General features: G+C 35.3%; 1 protein-coding gene across 5 annotated transcripts in view; it reads right to left on the bottom strand.

The window, feature by feature from the left end:
* Nucleotides 1-44: 44 nt before the first annotated feature.
* Nucleotides 45-17,485, bottom strand: part of KLRF2 (killer cell lectin like receptor F2) — a 27,841-nt gene continuing 10,400 nt past the window's right edge. Inside the window, exons 1-6 of one of the 5 annotated variants that reach the window (XM_010376681.2) lie at nucleotides 13,107-13,562; nucleotides 9,520-9,618; nucleotides 5,802-5,849; nucleotides 3,824-3,972; nucleotides 3,447-3,556; nucleotides 45-826 (exon numbers count right to left, since the gene is read on the bottom strand). In XM_010376681.2, the coding sequence (XP_010374983.2) occupies nucleotides 682-826; nucleotides 3,447-3,556; nucleotides 3,824-3,972; nucleotides 5,802-5,849; nucleotides 9,520-9,618; nucleotides 13,107-13,173 (618 nt within the window). In that variant the 5' untranslated portion in view covers nucleotides 13,174-13,562 and the 3' untranslated portion in view covers nucleotides 45-681. Of the gene's footprint in view, nucleotides 827-3,446; nucleotides 3,557-3,823; nucleotides 3,973-5,801; nucleotides 5,850-9,519; nucleotides 9,619-13,106; nucleotides 13,563-17,485 lie in introns of those variants that run through there. The other 4 variants (XM_030938906.1, XR_004059575.1, XM_030938907.1 and 1 more) reach the window with 4 other exon arrangements.

Here is a 17,485-nt window from a genome sequence, read left to right as displayed (position 1 = left end):
TAACATCCATACACATTTCTTTCAATTCTTTATTTACATGCACAGATTTGCTTTTATTCTTTTTGTTTTGAATATTTGGCCACATGACTTTATTTTTTTTATTTGTATACGTTTAAACGGTACAAGTATAATTTTGTTACATGAATCAGAGTGGAGAAGTCTGAGCTTTTAGTTTATCCATCCCCTAAATATTGTACATTATACATATTAGGTAATTTCTCATTACCCGCTCCCCGCCAAACACTTCAGGCTATGATACACAAATGAAAAATTCAGAATTCCGTGCTTCAAATATTATATTTGTACATATACTGCTTCTTTCCTTCCAATCTACCACATAGCACATATAGCTAAATAACATTCCTTTAAAGTTGTTTTATTCTATGCTATTTTAATTGCAAAAAATATCAAACTATTAAATAACTATTAAAAGAATTACTAACTTTTTATTTAGCTTTTATTATCAATGCCATGGAAAAGACAAACCAGAAATCCAAGTATAGAGTAAAAGTTCTGTTCAGAAGTTGTCTTTGTGATCAATTTAGGATAAAATACTTTTCTCTTATTTAGATGATGTCTGTTAGCAGAAACTTTCTGTTAGAAACTTTACCTAAAAAACCCAAGTCTTTAAAATCTGGCTGTGCTTTAACATGCAAAGTATTTCTACATTTTGTTGTACATTTATACAACATTGGTTCTATTGCGCATCAAGATCGCATCTCTCTGGCAAATTCCCTTAAATGTGGAACTACAGTCTTCAGAATACACCCACTTCCCTGTGATAATGGCACAGCTCCTATCATCAGTTGGTCCAATCACCGAAAACCTAAGAGATAAAGGACAGATTTTTGAGCATCTATCTTAAAATGATGGTAGTATCTCTTGAAGTTTTATCCAGCTAAAATTTTATAGATAATTCTTCAGCAGCCAAAGTTTTGCAGTGGTTCTAGAATGGAATTTTCATTGCTAATACAGCCTCTTCTCCTCCTTCCTATCTTGGTAACAACACCATGCAAGCTCAAGCTAGACCAGAAGACATCCCAGCTTCTTCCTTACCTCTCAAACCTCTCATTATATATACCTGAAAGACCTGAGTATTCTATTTCCAGATTATCTCTTCTATCCATTCACTTCTCCCAGCTTCTCAATTTAGACTCAAGCTACCATTATCTCTCCCTTATCTCTAGCCATAGCCTTCAAACTGACCTCCATAATTTCAATTTTGTTTCCCATCTATTAATTTTCCACATAGCAGCATAAATAATTTTTTATAAGGTAGGTAGATGCCAAAATGAAAATTTTAATAGAAATTACACAGTGATAGGTATGCTGTAACAATGTGAGTTGGGAAGCAGTTGCCCAGGATTTTGTTTAAGTCAGAGTAAAAACTATTAAATGACCTTAAATTCCTCATATAACTTCCACAGTATAAGGTTAGGATGATGCGCGATATATAAATGGAATGCCTTTGAAGACAGCTATTTCATAAACTAGTCTTTCTAGTTACTAATGATTATTTAAGAAAATACAGACTAAACACTGTTATAACCACCTGCATGTCTGTCATTTTCCTTAAATGATAAGATAAAAGCTTTTAAAAGGGATATTTTACCTTTATAGTAATGCTGGTTTCCAAAAAAAGTAAAAAATAATTATAATAAAAATTAGTAAGAAATCTTTTTTTTTCCAAAGATTGCATTAAAAGCAGGTCCAGGAAATGGACACTACTTCATCCTTTAGTTTTATGTTCATGAAGGATGATAATAAATGTAGAATAGATGTATCCAGGTGTAGATAAATATCTAAACTGAAATGAACTATCACTCCATGGCCTTTGCTCCAAACTTAACCACATCTCAAGTGTTTTGGTAGTATGACTAGTAACTGAAAGCACAGAAGAAGATATCTAAATGTGACACTTCAGAATTTTAAAGCACTCTTACATGCAATACCTCATGTTGTTCACATAAGAACAATGTGAAGAAAGTATCATGAATCTTTTTATACAGATAAAGAAGCAGGTATCAGGCTGGGAGTGGTGGCTCACACCTGTAATCTCAGCACTTTAGGAGGCTGAGGTGGGTGATAGTTTGAACTCAGGAGTCAGAGACAAGCCTGAGCAACATGGCAAAACTCTGTCTCTACAAAGCATACAAAAAATCAGCCAGGTGTGATGGCATCACACCTGTAGTCCTAGCTAGTCTGAGGCTGAAGTGGGAGAGCTGCTTGAGCCTGGAAGGTCAAATCTGCAGTGAGCCATGATCATGCCACTGCACTCCAGCCTGAGCCACAGAGCAAGGCTCTGCTGAAGAAAAGAAAGAAAGGAAGAAAGGAAGAAAGGAAGAAAGGAAGAAAGGAAGAAAGAAAGAAAGAAAGAAAGAAAGAAAGAAAGAAAGAAAGAAAGAAAGAAAGAAAGAAAGAAAGAAGAAAGAAAGGAAAGAAAGGAATACGAAACGGAGGAGAAAGAGAGGAGAAAGAAAGAAAGGAAGGACAGGAAGGAAGGAGGACGGAAGGAAGGAAGGAACGAAAGAAAGAAAGAAGAAAGAAAGAAAGAAAGAGAAAGAAGAAAGAAAGAAAGAAAGAGAAGAAAAGAAAGAAAGAAAGAAAGAGAAGGAAGAAGGAAGGAAGGAAGGAAGGAGGAAGGAGGAAAGGAAGGAAGGAAGGAAGGAAGGAAGGAAAGAAAGAAAGAAAACAGGAAAGAAAGAAAGAAAGAAAGAAAGAAAGAAAGAAAGAAAGAAAGAAAGAAAGAGAAAGAAAGAAGGAAAGAAAGAAAGAAAGGGAGAAAGGGAAAAAGAGAGGAAGGAAGGAAGGAAGGAAGGAAGGAAGGAAGGAAGGAAGGAAGGAAGGAAGGAAGGAAGGGAGGGAGGGAGGGAGGGAGGGAGGGAGGGAGGAAGGAAGGAAAGGAAGGAAGGGAAGGAAGGAAGAAAAGGAAGGGAGAGAGAAAGAGAGGGAGGGAGGGAGGGAAACATATCAACAAGTTCAGTTGAATTTCTGAAGGGCAAAATTTTTAAAATCATGTTTTCTGATTTCAACTCCAGACCTTTCTACATATTCCAGCTTTTATTTATAGGTGAATTTTGTCTTTGCTTTTACCACATGAAAAGTATTTGCATACAATTATTTTCAAATGAGATTTAAATCAGATTAGAAATTTTAAAATTATTATGAATTTTGGACAATTAAAATGCCAGGTGACAAAATGAATACTTTCCATTCCATTTTTCAAAATTAGTGAATGTTAAAGAAGAGAGTAAGCAAAGAAAAAAAAGGGAGGGGGAGGAAGGAAAGAAAGAAAAGAGAGAGCTAGAAAGGAAAAAGGAGAAAAAAAATTAAAGATAAGGGAAAACAGAGAAAGAAGGAAAAAAGAATAGAAAGTGAGGAAGCTTAATATAAAAATAATTCTATAAATAAACATTATCACCCCTCCCTTACAAATAACTACTCACAATTCTGGAACTAAAAAGTGTTCATCTATCCACATCCATAGGTTTCGGAATGTAACATATAGTCCAATACAACCAAAATGTCCAGGTTTTAAACTGTTCTGTATGAACTCCTGCAGAGGAAATAGTGTAAATAGTGTATTTATTCATTCATTTGTTTAAACAAATTTTGATGCCTTCTATAGTGTGAGTCTCTGTGCCGGCATTAATAAAATATATGTTTTCATATACATTAGCATTTTTTCATGAACAATAGTAACTACATTATGGCTAACACATGTTCAAAAGCAAGGACAATAAATCTCCCATGCTTCTTAGGCAGTGAACTTGCACCTAGTCATTTTTCCTTGTGCAGTTAGATCCTGTTTTTGATTTCTCACCAGCTCATCCACATTTTGAATCACCAGTAAATGTGCCTGTAGCTGTGTACAATCCCGTTGACTCTCTTTCCACGTTTTAAAAGAAGTTGAAAACCAGTAACATTTCCCTTGGTTCAACAGCCAGTCATTTGGGCACAAATAATTGTGTCCTAAAGGAAAATATAGGGGAAAGTTAATTAAACTTTACAGCCAACAGGGAAGATATAAATATTATCAAATGTGACTACTTGGAAAATAGATTTTTCCAAGTCTTTTTTTTGTCATTAAAAAGCAGTTATATAAAATGAGAATAATTTGCTAACCTGTGTATTTCCAAGAGTCGGGCAGGGTTTTGGATGATGGAGTAGGGGAGAACAAAGCTTGTGAATTCTAATCCCCATAATCAAAGGAAGCAAATTATAACATTTTTGACAGTTAATTATAAACTGAAAAAGTAAAAACTTATTATTTAATTTCCTCCACTATCTGGTTCTAATTCCTTTGACATTTCAATACTGTCTTTACATCCTGCACTTCATGTCTGTGAGATTACTTACTGTTACTGATGCATTGGGTACTTATTCTCCTGTGCTTTTTGTTCATACTGTTACCTTAGTCTTGAATAGCCTCCTCTTCCTTCTTTACCCGCTAACTTTTTCTTTAATGTACAATTGTGTGTCCACCTCAGAAAGGAAGCCTTGAACCAGTCAATTTCTGCTATCTATAAGACTCAACACATAGGTATCATAATTGATACCTTTGTTAAAGCAAAGGACAAATCGTTTATGTCCTGGTCATTTGTAAACATCTCCGTATCTTCCACCTGATTAGAAGGTTTGTGAGGTGGGAATGTCATATTCATCTTTGACTGTCTTATCATTTAGTACTTTGTATGTAATAAATGCTTATTGTTGAATGTTGGCTGGTTGGATTAAATATTTCTAAGTTAAAGCATGTCATATTTTCACTGTTAATATTTTAGTCTGTCAACTATGACCCTAACATTTTATTAAAAAATTATTTTTAGAAATTAAACTATATGTCCAGCTAAGATTAAAAAAGTAACCTGAGCAAGTATAACTTGAAAAAGGTTATTAGGACCTAAATTTAGATTTATGAAACATCATATATATTCTTTTTTTTTTTTTTTTGAGACGGAGTCTCGCTCTGTCACCCAGGCTGGAGTGCTGTGGCCGGATCTCAGCTCACTGCAAGCTCCGCCTCCTGGGTTCACGCCATTCTCCTGTCTCAGCCTCCCGGGTAGCTGGGACTACAGGCGCCGCCACGTCGCCCGGCTAGTTTTTTGTAGTTTTTAGTAGAGACGGGGTTTCACCGTGTTAGCCAGGATGGTCTCGATCTCCTGACCTCGTGATCCGCCCGTCTCGGCCTCCCAAAGTGCTGGGATTACAGGCTTGAGCCACCGCGCCCGGCCTAAAACATCATATATATTCTTAACTCATTAATACATGCTGTCATCTTGCTATCTAATATAATCCTAGTGTGGGATAGACTTGTTTGATTAATCTACATGAAATATTCTATGATATAGTTATTATAACATCCTCATTTGAAAGTTTAAAAAATTATGTTTCATTTGCCTAAATTCATGTGAACAGTTGGCTGAAATGTCTTGATTCAAACACAGGTCTATCCCAAGCACACTCTTCCCACTACAGCCTACAGCCATTACATGTTACACCTATCAGTGGATGCTCGATAAATACTTGGTAAGTTAGGTATGGCAGGAAATCCACTATCATCCTGTTGTTGACTCACTAAAACCCTATTTTTTTCCTCCTAGAAATCACTACAACCGTCCTTCCTTTCAACCATTTGATATGCAGCAGTGGCACTGAGGAAGAGGATGTCCTTTTCAGTCTCATACCTTTCTCCACTAGCGCTGTTGGCTTACTGTGTAACATGGGTGAATGCAGGAAGAGGGAAGTCAAAACTAAATTTACCCCTAAAAGTAGCACACAACAAACAAAAAGAGTGTTACCTGATAGACTGCTGATATTTACATTCTGGGAGAAATCCATTTTTTTATCTGTACTCAGTGCAAAGAAAAGATATGAGAAACATTTAAAAATTAATAGCAATCTAGGTACATGAGAAAAAGTACCAGCAGAAAATGAAGGCATACTAATAAAAATTGTGAGTTTCTCTTCTCCTATGCATCCACTCCTCTTCTTCCCCATATTTAACTACGTTTCACCATATCTGCTTTTACTCGTTTAAGTGCAAATCACAACTCTATTTTTTTATTTTTATTATTTTTTATTATTATTTATTTATTTATTTTGAGACGGAGCCTCACGCAGTCTCGGTTCACTGCAAGCTCTGCCTCTCAGGTTCATACCATTCTCCTGCCTCAGCCTCCTGAGTAGCTGGGACTACAGGCACGCACCACCACGTCCAGCTAATTTTTTGTATTTTTAGTAGAGACAGGGTTTCACCGTATTAGCCAGGATGGTCTCAATCTCCTGATCTTGTGATCCGCCGGCCTTGGCCTCCCAAAGTGCTGGGATTACAGGTGTGAGCCACTGCGTTCGGCCTACAATTCTAAATATTATGTACAATCTTAGACTTCATATATGATGTTACATTTTTGTATATTATTTTATTTTTTTCACTGGACTTTTTAATTGATGTTCTTTTTTCTTTTTTTTATTTTTATTACTTTTCTTAACTTTTTAAAATTTTATATATATACAGAATCTGGCTGTCACCTGAGTTGAAGTGCAGTGGGCCATCACGGCTCACTGCAACATCTGGCTCCTGAGCTCAAGCCATCCTCTTGCCTCAGTTTCCCAAGTAGCTGAGAGTACAGGCGCCCACCTCCACACCCAGCTAATTTTTGTACATTTTTTACTAGGGACGGGGTTTTGTTATGTTGCCCAAACTGGTCTGTGGAACTCCGGGGCTCAAGCGCTCCGCCTGCCTCTCCTCCGAAAGTGCTGGGATTACAGACATGAGCTCCAACAACCTGGTCTTGATCTTACTTCCCTTTGTTGCAGACCAAAAAAAAAAAAAGACATCTTTTGACCATATCATCAAGTTCCTTCAGCTTCCTAGTTGCATCGTTTAGAGTTTGTTTTCATGTAGACAGAGTTAATTGCTAGCTAGGAAAACAGAACACTTGTTCATTTGAAAAGTCTTTTAATTATATTCTGGAGCTACCTTGATTCTCTCAAGTTAGCCACCCACCTCCCACACTCTTTTTTGCTGTTGTTATTCCAAAAGAATGAATGGAAAAAGTATTTACTTGATTACTCTTGTTTTAAATTTATGTTAAAATCAAGATTGCTCATACCTTTGAAGGCATTATTGCTCCAGTAAAGTCTTTTTAGGTGCATTTAAAAATCTGATGCTAATTTGCTTTGGGGGAAAACTATTTATGTAAACCCTTTAGGATTATACTTTTACTCATGGTGTTCTGAAATTATCTATCTATCTAAATCTATCTATCTAATCTATCATCTCTTTCCATGTATTATCTATTTTTGTATTCTGTTCTGAACTTAGTGGGTTCTTGCAAGCTGAAAACTCATGGTTTTTGGTTTTGCTTTTACTCTTAAAAAATGGTTTATATTACTTTCTTCATTATTTTATATGTACTTTTTTTTCACCTATTTTCTTCTTCTGGAAGCTTGTTAAAAGAGCTATTGACCTTCCTGGATAAACAGGTTTTTTTTTTTAATTTTTTTTGTCTCAGATATCCTCTTATATTTATTTATTATTTTTTTTCTGACATTTTTCTTTATGCTCTGGGATATTTGGTTAGCTATCATGACTTTTCAGAAGACAGGTCACAAGAAACAGGCAAGCTATGTGGTAGACCTATACACTACTCCCCTCTCTCACTCCAAAACCAAAACAAGGGGGTATACACTTTATCGCACGGACCACCAGTCCATAAATCAGGGGCTCTACCAAGCTCTATCTATATGTCTCACTGTTTTAGAGAGTTCTTTTTTTTTTTTTTTCCCCATGCTATAGGGGCAAAACCCACTGTGTAAATAGACCGACAGATTGACAAGACACCAATCGAAAAGAGCATGGCTTAGGAATTCTTTCACTTAATTAGTTTGCTTCATTTTTTTGACTTTCAAAAGTTATTTTATTTTTAAATTTAATGGGTAATAAGCATTGTATGTATTAAAGAATTACCTTGTTTTAGACCTCCATTTACCCTCTGACTCTCCTCTCTGAAGTGGAGCCCTGCGTTAGCTTAGCCACGATGAACAGCTTTCATCTACACAGAAGCTGTCTTTTACGCTTTCTTTGAACTAAGTTTCTCCCCATTGATTTATCCAATAGCATTATACTATCCACTTTTCATTTGTTTTTAAATTTTCTTCCCTTTCCATTCTATGTGCTTTGATTAATTTACTCTATTTTGTTATCTTTTCTTGTTCTACGGATAGATTCTTGGAAGAGAGGAGATATAAATATTTATGGTCAATACTCCATTTTGACTGGAAGCCATGAAGAATATTTTAAACTGGTCAAAATCCAAGGACAAATTTTATAGAAACACACATATTGTAATTGTTATTAATTTATTAGAATAAAAATATGGCTAGAAAAAAATATTTTTCCTACTAGTAATTCATCAACATATCAAATTTTATTGATTTCTTCTCAATAGCGGCTTTCTTGAAAAGAATAGTTATTGCATCATTTATGTCATTTTACCATTTATATTTTATTGAAGAGAAAACTGATTTACAAGAGAGCAGACTGGCCTGTAAAAATCATACTCAGTGTCTAACAAGGAATTATCTGCTCCTGAATTTTAGGACCATTTTTAAAGCCGTAGTAATTACTACAGTGGATTCAACTTCTTAGAATTACTGGTTAACAGAAAGCGATACTTACTTAGGTAGATTCATAATAACTAAAAATAGTCGTTTAACATTGAATGTTAAATAAGTGGACCTTTTCGGGTGATTAGTAATTGATTTCAATATAGCACTGAACACATTTGAGGTATATGATTGATATTTAGAGAAAAAATACATTACGTAGAATATATATTTGGTCTGAGAAAAGTCTGGCATTTTCCCTTGTTGTATTGGGGAAAACACAAAATTGCCCAATTGCCCAGTACAAAAATAGATCCTTTATTAAGAAGTAAAGGATCTTCTACACTACAGAAGTTGCTTTAGGACTCACCTATTTTTAGAAATCTCATCTCAGAAGCCCCCAAAATCTATTTCCTGTCATGTTGTATGTAAAACACTACTCATTTTAGCTCACAGCCTTAAAAGCAAGACAGAAAAATCAAAGAAACTATGAATTTCTTTGGTTCAAATAGAATAGCTACAGTATACACATAAAAGTACCACTTCAGGAAGAAAAAAGTCTGGAGGTCTAAAATGGTTTTCAGAGGAGTCTTAAAAATATATATATATACTTAAATAATGATCTCGCAAAGTGATACCAATGAGCACATACTCTTTAGTAAAAATACATTCCTTTTTTATTATAAGATAATAAAGTCAACCTCTATTGGGGGTTCTTTATAAGAAAAGATGCAGAATAAATACCAAGTTTGCATTTGAGCATTTAATTTTTTAAATTTAACATAATTTTATAATAAGACATATACCAGTTTTGGGCTACAATGTATAGCTTATCTTGGCATTCAGAGGAATGAAGGATCAACATTTATCTTCCGAAAATGTTCAAATAAATAAAAATTTACTACTCACACCAGAACTTCAGGCCAATCACTGTCATAATGAAAATAAGGATCCCAATGCATCCAAATATGAGCAGAAGACAATAATATTGTGGATATAGGGAGAAATCTGAAAAGTTGAATTTTACTTCATGAATTTTAGAATTCTTGTGATTATTCACTTTATAAATTTTTTTCATTTTTATTACAGAGACAGTTCATGTTCATTTTAGATATGTCATTAGAATTTATGATTAAATGAAAATTTAAAAACAAAAAGTCTATAATCCCAAACCAAGGAGATACTACTATTATTAAATGTTTTGGATTGTACTGACATAGATTTGTTAATTATTTGGTGGTGTTTTTGAGGACCTAAAAATGATGTCTTAAATTCCATACATATTATACATACAAATAAACATGACATATATTATTTATATAAATTATATAAGATATAAATATTTGTTATACATATTGTTATATAAAATATAAAGATATACAATCTAAACATATTTTTCTATATATGTAAATTATATAGAAAGAATAATATACAAAATGTATATATCTATTTCAGGCACAATTACGTGTTCTATTCAATTTAGTGAGTCGACGTTAAGAAATAAAAGAGGGAAAGAAATATTTATTAAACTTCTATTATATACCAATCACTGTACTGGAAATATCCACATTTTATTTCACCTTATACCTGTAATATATTATATTTTCTGGGTTTGACTCTTCAGACAGGAATCAGTTTCACCCTAGGTAGTGTTAGACCTCCGATTCATGATGTTTATATGGCAACTATGCTATAGTATTTCATCATGTTAGAGTTGACAAGAACAGTTTCCTTACAGAGGAATAAACAAATAATCTCTAGAGCGTTTAAACAGGGACATGTATATTATAATCCTCTTTCAATTTTATCTACTTTTTTCCACATATTAGCACTTTTGAATAAATTGGATTTATACACTTTTTTTCACAAAATTATAACAGGTTCCTTTTATATGCAGACATCATATAATTAATATCTCAATCTAGAATCATTCTAGCCAACTTACCAGGCTAGTGGCCAAAGAGAAAGCAAAGTAATTTGAGATACTCTGATAATTATTCCCTAGTTTTTATTATTTTATCTATAAACAAGCATTTAATTTCATCACCTTGGTTGTACATTTCACAAATAATTTGCCTTCTACGTCATAATAAAAGTGCTGTTTCTCAAATCTAATTTCCATGTGGGTACCTTACTTCAATAGGTTTTATGGATTTACTGCATCTGATTAGATCTATAGTATATACTTAGAGAATTTACTATATGTACTGTACCTTTTGAAATTTACTACTCAATTGTTTGTATTACTGAGTAAGTCCAAAATAATTTTCTTTCTTTTTCTTCCCTGTAGATATTTCTGCTGTTCAAGCAAACATGGAAAGACTTCTACTTAATTGAAAATCGTCAAAATACATTTCTGCAATTTTATGAGAAAATACCAATCACAGGTATATGGATCTATAGCTGAACAAGTGGTCTTTCCATACATGGAAAGTTCCCTCCCTCCCAGGGAGCAAGACTTTAAACTTCTTGCCAAATAAGATTGATAAAAAACCTAACAATAGATCAAAAATTAATATTTTCATGTAAGCCATGATTTACATACTATATCAAGCCAGATGAACAGAGAGCGGAGTACCTGAAGTGCAGTATGCTGACCTATCTTAGCAATGCTTGGCTAGATGCCATTGGCTTACATGGGGCTATATGAAGAAATTACCCTGCAAAATCTGCTAGTGCTACTATTGCAAGAACACTAATTGTATTATTTTATATGCTTCATGAGAACTCAGGAAAATACTTTTTCTGATTTAGGACCAAGATTATTTATATCTATCTTAAGCAATAGGTGTAACTTTATCTTATACACAAGGTGAATTGAACAACTTCCCTTAGGTCAATAATAACAGGGACGCTTGGAAGCAAATGTATGGCAAGCACAAACATGCCTACAGTAATTTTTCTGGCCCAATTTATTTTCCCAGCCCTATCCTTCTTTCTTTCATAATTTAAATGGATATTATCTTATATTTTACGTATCAATACTCAGATTTTCAGTTTCTGTATACATTTGCATATTTAAAAGTAGTTTATAGATTAAAAAGTAGTAAATTTAATTTAACATTCACGTAAAAGCATCATTAGGTAGATTTTTCTTATTATAAATCAAAGTATTGAGATTTAAGGAGGCTAAAAGCTTCTGCCCAGAGCCAACATTTAGTCTGTGGGCTTTAGGGTCTGACTAACTTTTTTTTTTTTTTTTTTTTGTGGAGTCTTGCTCCGTCACTCAGGCTGGAGTACAGTGGCTTGATCTCAGCTGACTGCAACCTCCGCCTCGGGGTTCAAGCGATTCTGCTGCCTAAGCCTCCCAAGTAGTTGGGATTACAGGCACACGCCGGCACTCCCAAGTAGTTGGGATTACAGGCACACACCGACATACCCAGCTAATTTTTTTTGTATTTTTAGTAGAGACAGGGTTTCATGGTGTTGGCCAGGCTGGGTCTCGAATTCCTGACCTCAGGTTACCCACCCACCTCTGCCTCCCAAAGTTCTGGGATTACAGGCATGAGCCATCATGCCTGGCCTGCCTCAGTCAATTTAACACCAAGGGTACTAGTTTTTGCTGCATGGAAGTAAGTTACTATGGAAAAAGTAAACATTTGCTTCATGATATTGAAACACGAAAAGGATCCTGAGTCTTCAGATAATGAGAAAAGTGTCATTTTTGGGGGGTGCAGGGGAAGTTTGCATTTGCTAGATATAAACTGAGATAGTACACGAGAACGTTCAACATATACGGCAGAACTGCCACTGGGACTGGTAATTCTCAATTTCTGGCCTATGTCATCTTAACTTAGGTCTTGGCTATTTCGACGAGATTCTTTTCAAAATTCCTGAAAAAACAAATAAAGCCAACCACAGAGCAGCCCTAAGGAGCAAGGATTACCCTTTTTTTGTTTTTTTCCTCTCTTCTCGCATTCCTGGTGGATTGTTCTACCAATCCTATAGAGACGTTACGAAGACTAAAAATATTATATGTGTATAAGCATATATAAGCATATATATATAAGCTTATATATGTGTGTGTGTATATATATATATGCTTTTAAAGCTGTAAAACACTACAGGACCACTGTTACTCCCACAACCACCACTAGATCTTACCTTCCCACTATAATAGGCAACTTCATGAAACATGTTTTCATAGATATCATACCAACATTAGTGTTTCCATAAACTTTAAGTTTTGTAGGAGGAAATTTCTGTAAAAACACGACTTTTCAGCCTTTTCTTCGAAACTTATGTTCTTATGCTACAATACACAGGATTACACATCGTCATATTAGCATTTCTCTTACCTCATGATTCTGAAAATACAGCCTTTTTATTGTTGATGCTTTCATGAATCTAAATAATCTAACAGACAATTTATGACCATTTTTATATTCCTTATTATTATCAATTTTAAGATGTTAAAAATATTCTAAGACAATTCTCTTGCTAGAAGAATCATGAAATTTTAAACTAAATGCGGTGATGGGGAGTAATATTCCTACCTTTAGATTTCTGCTTCGATTTACGATTCTTGAAACTCAACGTCATATACCCATCTTCATTCTCCATCTCTTCAAATGTTTACTGTGTTATTATCCAGAAAATAGTACAAAGAAAATGGACACTAATCTCAACCTTGGATATGTCTCTTAGGCCAAAGTACCAAAAGAAAACTAAAAGGAAGGCCAAAAATAGTCAAAATTTACTCCGACACAGATGTCTAAAACCACACAGGATGTGTTGGTAAATGAAAATGGATATAAGCTTGTTAATATCTGGCTACAATTCTGTGAATTTCAAGGTAAAAGTATCCAATGTGTTCTACTGTTTTCAACAAATGGACTTTGTTTCTGCCACTTGTGTGCGGTGTATTAGAAACATAATAGAGAACAAGATAGACCTACTTCCTTTCTTCATGTCTTTTATAATAAAGTAAGAGAAAAAATAAAATAAAACAATAATCTCTAAACAAACAAAACAAATGTCTAGGTAAATGAAAATTCAAATTAAAAAAGTTAAAATAGCCATTTTGCTATTTGGGACATAGATTAAAAAGTAGTAAATTAAATTTAACAGTCACGTAAAAGCATCATTAGGTAGATTTTTCTTATTATAAATCAAAGTATTGAGATTTAAGAAGGCTAAAAGCTTCTGCCCAGAGCCATACATTTAGTCTGTGGGCTTTAGGGTCTGACTAATTTTTGACTAGTAGGGTCCAAATAACAATGGTTAGATGGGACAAAACAGGAAAGTAAAAGATCAGCAAGTCTCAAGTCAATGACAATAGGAATCCCTTGGAAAGAATTTAACTTTTTAAACTTTTTTGCTTGTTTGTTTTTCAGAAAATGCCTGACAGATTTTCCTTCAGTAGGTGTGGCCGTTTATTTTCTGTCAACTTGGCTGAGTCAGAGTCCAGATACTTGATCAAACATCACTCTACTTATTTTTGTAAGAGTGTTTTTGGACGGGGTTCATATTTAAATCAGCGACCTTTGAGTAAGACAGATTTGCCTTCTCTGTAATGTGACTGGGCCTTATTGAGTCAGTTGGAGCCTTGAATAGAACAAAAAGACTTATCTTCCCTGAGTGAGAGAGAATTCTCCAGCAATGGCCTTCAGACTTTATGGGCGACACTGGCTCCTTCTGATTCTACAGTGGACTTTGCACTTGAATTGAGCCTTCCTAGGTACCTAGTCTGTCCATGGCCACTTGCAGAATTTTGACTTACCAGCCTCCATAATCACATTCCTTATTTTATATATATTTTACTTAACACACATACACTCACACACACACACACGCTAATGGTTCTGTTTCTGCATGAAATGGCCACTCAATATCAATCCATTCATTAAACACCAGAATATCTGGGGAAAGTGGCTATTTCCCACAGCACGTGTTGTGTTCACCTGATTATTGAGCCTCATCCTCAACACTGGACGTCACTTGTGAGTACTTACATGGGAATGCATATTTACACACATGTCCATTCTGCGTGATTTCTATATGTACCTCTTAGCTTCTCATTAGTTTTTCTATTCTGTTCTTTTTGAGTTTCTGACAAGCCATCTCACCTATTAGTTTCTGATGAGACAATTTAGATGTATTTCTCTGAGTGCTTATCCCTCCTGTCAGGTGCACAACCAGACATATCATCCAAACTTCTGTTCAGTGGGAACACTTACCTTCATTTCTGTCTTTCACAGTCTTCTCCTGAATGGGACTGTAGTGTGGCATCTATTCCAGCTGCCATATTTTACATATCCGCTGATAAACCTATTTTTTTCAACTACTTCAGTGTAAGATCGTACAGAACCCTCTTTTCCATCCCCAACCTGGGCCATAGGTATGGTTGAGGTGCAGATGGCAAAGGAATGCGAACATGTGCCATTGGAGTCTGAGCCACCTGCTCATGCAGTTTACTGTGCTTCTTTGGAACTGTTCAGGCCTTGCCTCCAAAATGCCACAATTATGTTTGTGATAAAATGCTTCTGTGCACTTCTAAATCTAGGGTCCATTGGGTCAAAGTGGTCAAGTTGGATCAAGTTCATGGTGGTGAACATATATCTTATAAAAATATGTAGTATGTTTACTGCTTACTTTTCACCAGGAACAGTTAGCATGATAGCGTCAATGTAAATGAATCTATTGTGTGCAACCAGTTCTGAGGTATAACATGTTGGGAGCTTTATCAAGATGATTTAATTCCCTCTGGGCCATCTTATAACAGAGATCAGGAGAGCTGACACACACCTGGGCAAGGCAGCAAAGAAATACTTGTTATTTCTGTTTGTAAGTACAAGCCAGTAACCATCACAGGTTCTCAGCTTTTTCCCAGTATATAGTCATTCAAGAAAATGGCTGAAGTTTCCTCCGGTTTAGGTGTTGGGGAATAAATATCATAATTACACCTGTGGCCACGTTACAATGTCCTTCACCGAGAGACCCAGCCTACCTCCTCCCCATTTGAGTGGTTCCTGGTCTGGGAAGAGTTTTGCCTACTAACTACATTGAAGTCTGGGGATTGGGTGAGACACAATGAATCTCCTCTCTGAAAATATGGGTTAAGTTTCTGGCCAACATACATGGAATTTTCCTTAGCATATCAAGCAGCTCCTTAGTGAAATAGCCTTTCTTTTTTCTTTTCTTTTTTCTTTCTTCATTTCCCAAAACTTCAAAATCAACTAATCGTTGTCACAGATTTCTGTGGATGAAAACTCTGATTACTAATCATTCCCTTTGGCTTATTGTGGCAACTGCAACCCCTTGACCTCTAGAATCAAATTATTGCCATTGATATCAGAAAGCCTGATTCCGCTGTATCATCTCCCAATACATCTGTAGTCAACAGAGAACAGTTGCCACAGCAGGTTGTCATCAGGTTCCTTCACAAAAGCATTCTCCATCCCCCCATCCTCCCAAAAAATCAGTTCACAAAACTGACCATGAAGAGAGGAAATCAAAGTCTAGAGGAAGCTGTAGAAAGGAGAGAGAAGGTGGTCAACGACTGCCTAGCCTCCTCACTGTATAAAAGGTGGCAACCTTAAAACTGTTCCCCCACCCCCATCCAGGGCTCCAAACCCCTCAGTTCTACCCAAGAGCCATCAAGTAGCTTCAGAAATTCTCTTTCCTTTACCTTCTACATCTGGGCGAATTCTCTCAGTATGGGTCTAACAGATTTGGTGGGATTGAATGCTGAAATATTTTAGAGTATCAAAACTTGAAGATGTATAAAATATGTATCTGAATGCTTTTCCCAAACTATAGATTTATTCAGTGTTTTCTATATAATTAGTAATTAAGTTCTGTCAGTTTAACCCTCTGCATATTTCCCTAGTAAATTCATTACTTCCCATTTTAAAGGACATCATCTTGGCTCAACCTCCATGTAGGCTGACATTATTCCTTCATGGCATTTAGTCTCCTTTTGCCCTCTCCCCTTGGCCCATGAACAACAAAAGAGTATCTTTAAGGGTTGAGATACTCAATAAATGTGATGCTCCACAAATCCAAAATAGACGTAGAAAATGTGCATCTTTTACAAAATTCATATCCTCATGTGTGAATTAGTTAATAAAAGGAAGTCTTCATTCTCTCCAGAAACATTATAACTTTACACTTCTGAAATTTAGAATTTCCCACATCCATAGCAGATTATCATTTTAATCTTAGGTGTGTTTTTTTTTTGTTTTTTTTTTTTTTTTTTTTTTTTTTTTGAGACAGGGTCTGTTCTGTTACCCAGGCCGGATGTAGAGGTGTGATCATAACTCACTGTAACCTCAAACTCCTGAGTTCAAGTGATTATAGACACATTGTTAATCTAATAGACTGTTGCATTGCTTCACTTTAGATTTCTTGGATTTTCATTGTGTTTAGACAACTTTGGATACACTGACTATACATGCCTTGTCATGGGTTAACTATTTGTGCCTTTGTTCAGGACTATTCCTCCATATATGTTCATTCATGTATTGATTCATTCTATAAGACTGTTTGAATATATGTTATGCTATGGCCACAGTTCTAACCACTGAGAATACATCGTCTAGTAAAACAGATAAACACCTCTGAGTTCATGGCTTCATGGAGCTTTCATTCCAGTGGCAGAGACAGAGACACATGTTACCCACTGCCCAGGAGTTCGTACATGTTTTAAATGTAGGTTACTTTTATTGTCTTATGAAGCTCAGTTAGTGGTGCTGTAGTGTAACCATCGTCCAATTAGAGCTTTCATCTACATCCAAAACAGACCTTTCTAAGAACCAGCTAAACTTTATTCCTCGTTTATCAGCAGGTACTACGAAATCTCTTTTTTTCTTTTTTTTTTTTTTTTGAGGCGGAGTCTCGCTCTGTCACCCGGGCTGGAGTGCAGTGGCCGGAT

This window comes from Rhinopithecus roxellana, chromosome 10, assembly GCF_007565055.1.
Source record: "Rhinopithecus roxellana isolate Shanxi Qingling chromosome 10, ASM756505v1, whole genome shotgun sequence".
NCBI classification, from domain to species: domain Eukaryota; kingdom Metazoa; phylum Chordata; class Mammalia; order Primates; family Cercopithecidae; genus Rhinopithecus; species Rhinopithecus roxellana.
This window is presented reverse-complemented; position numbering and strand designations above follow the sequence as displayed.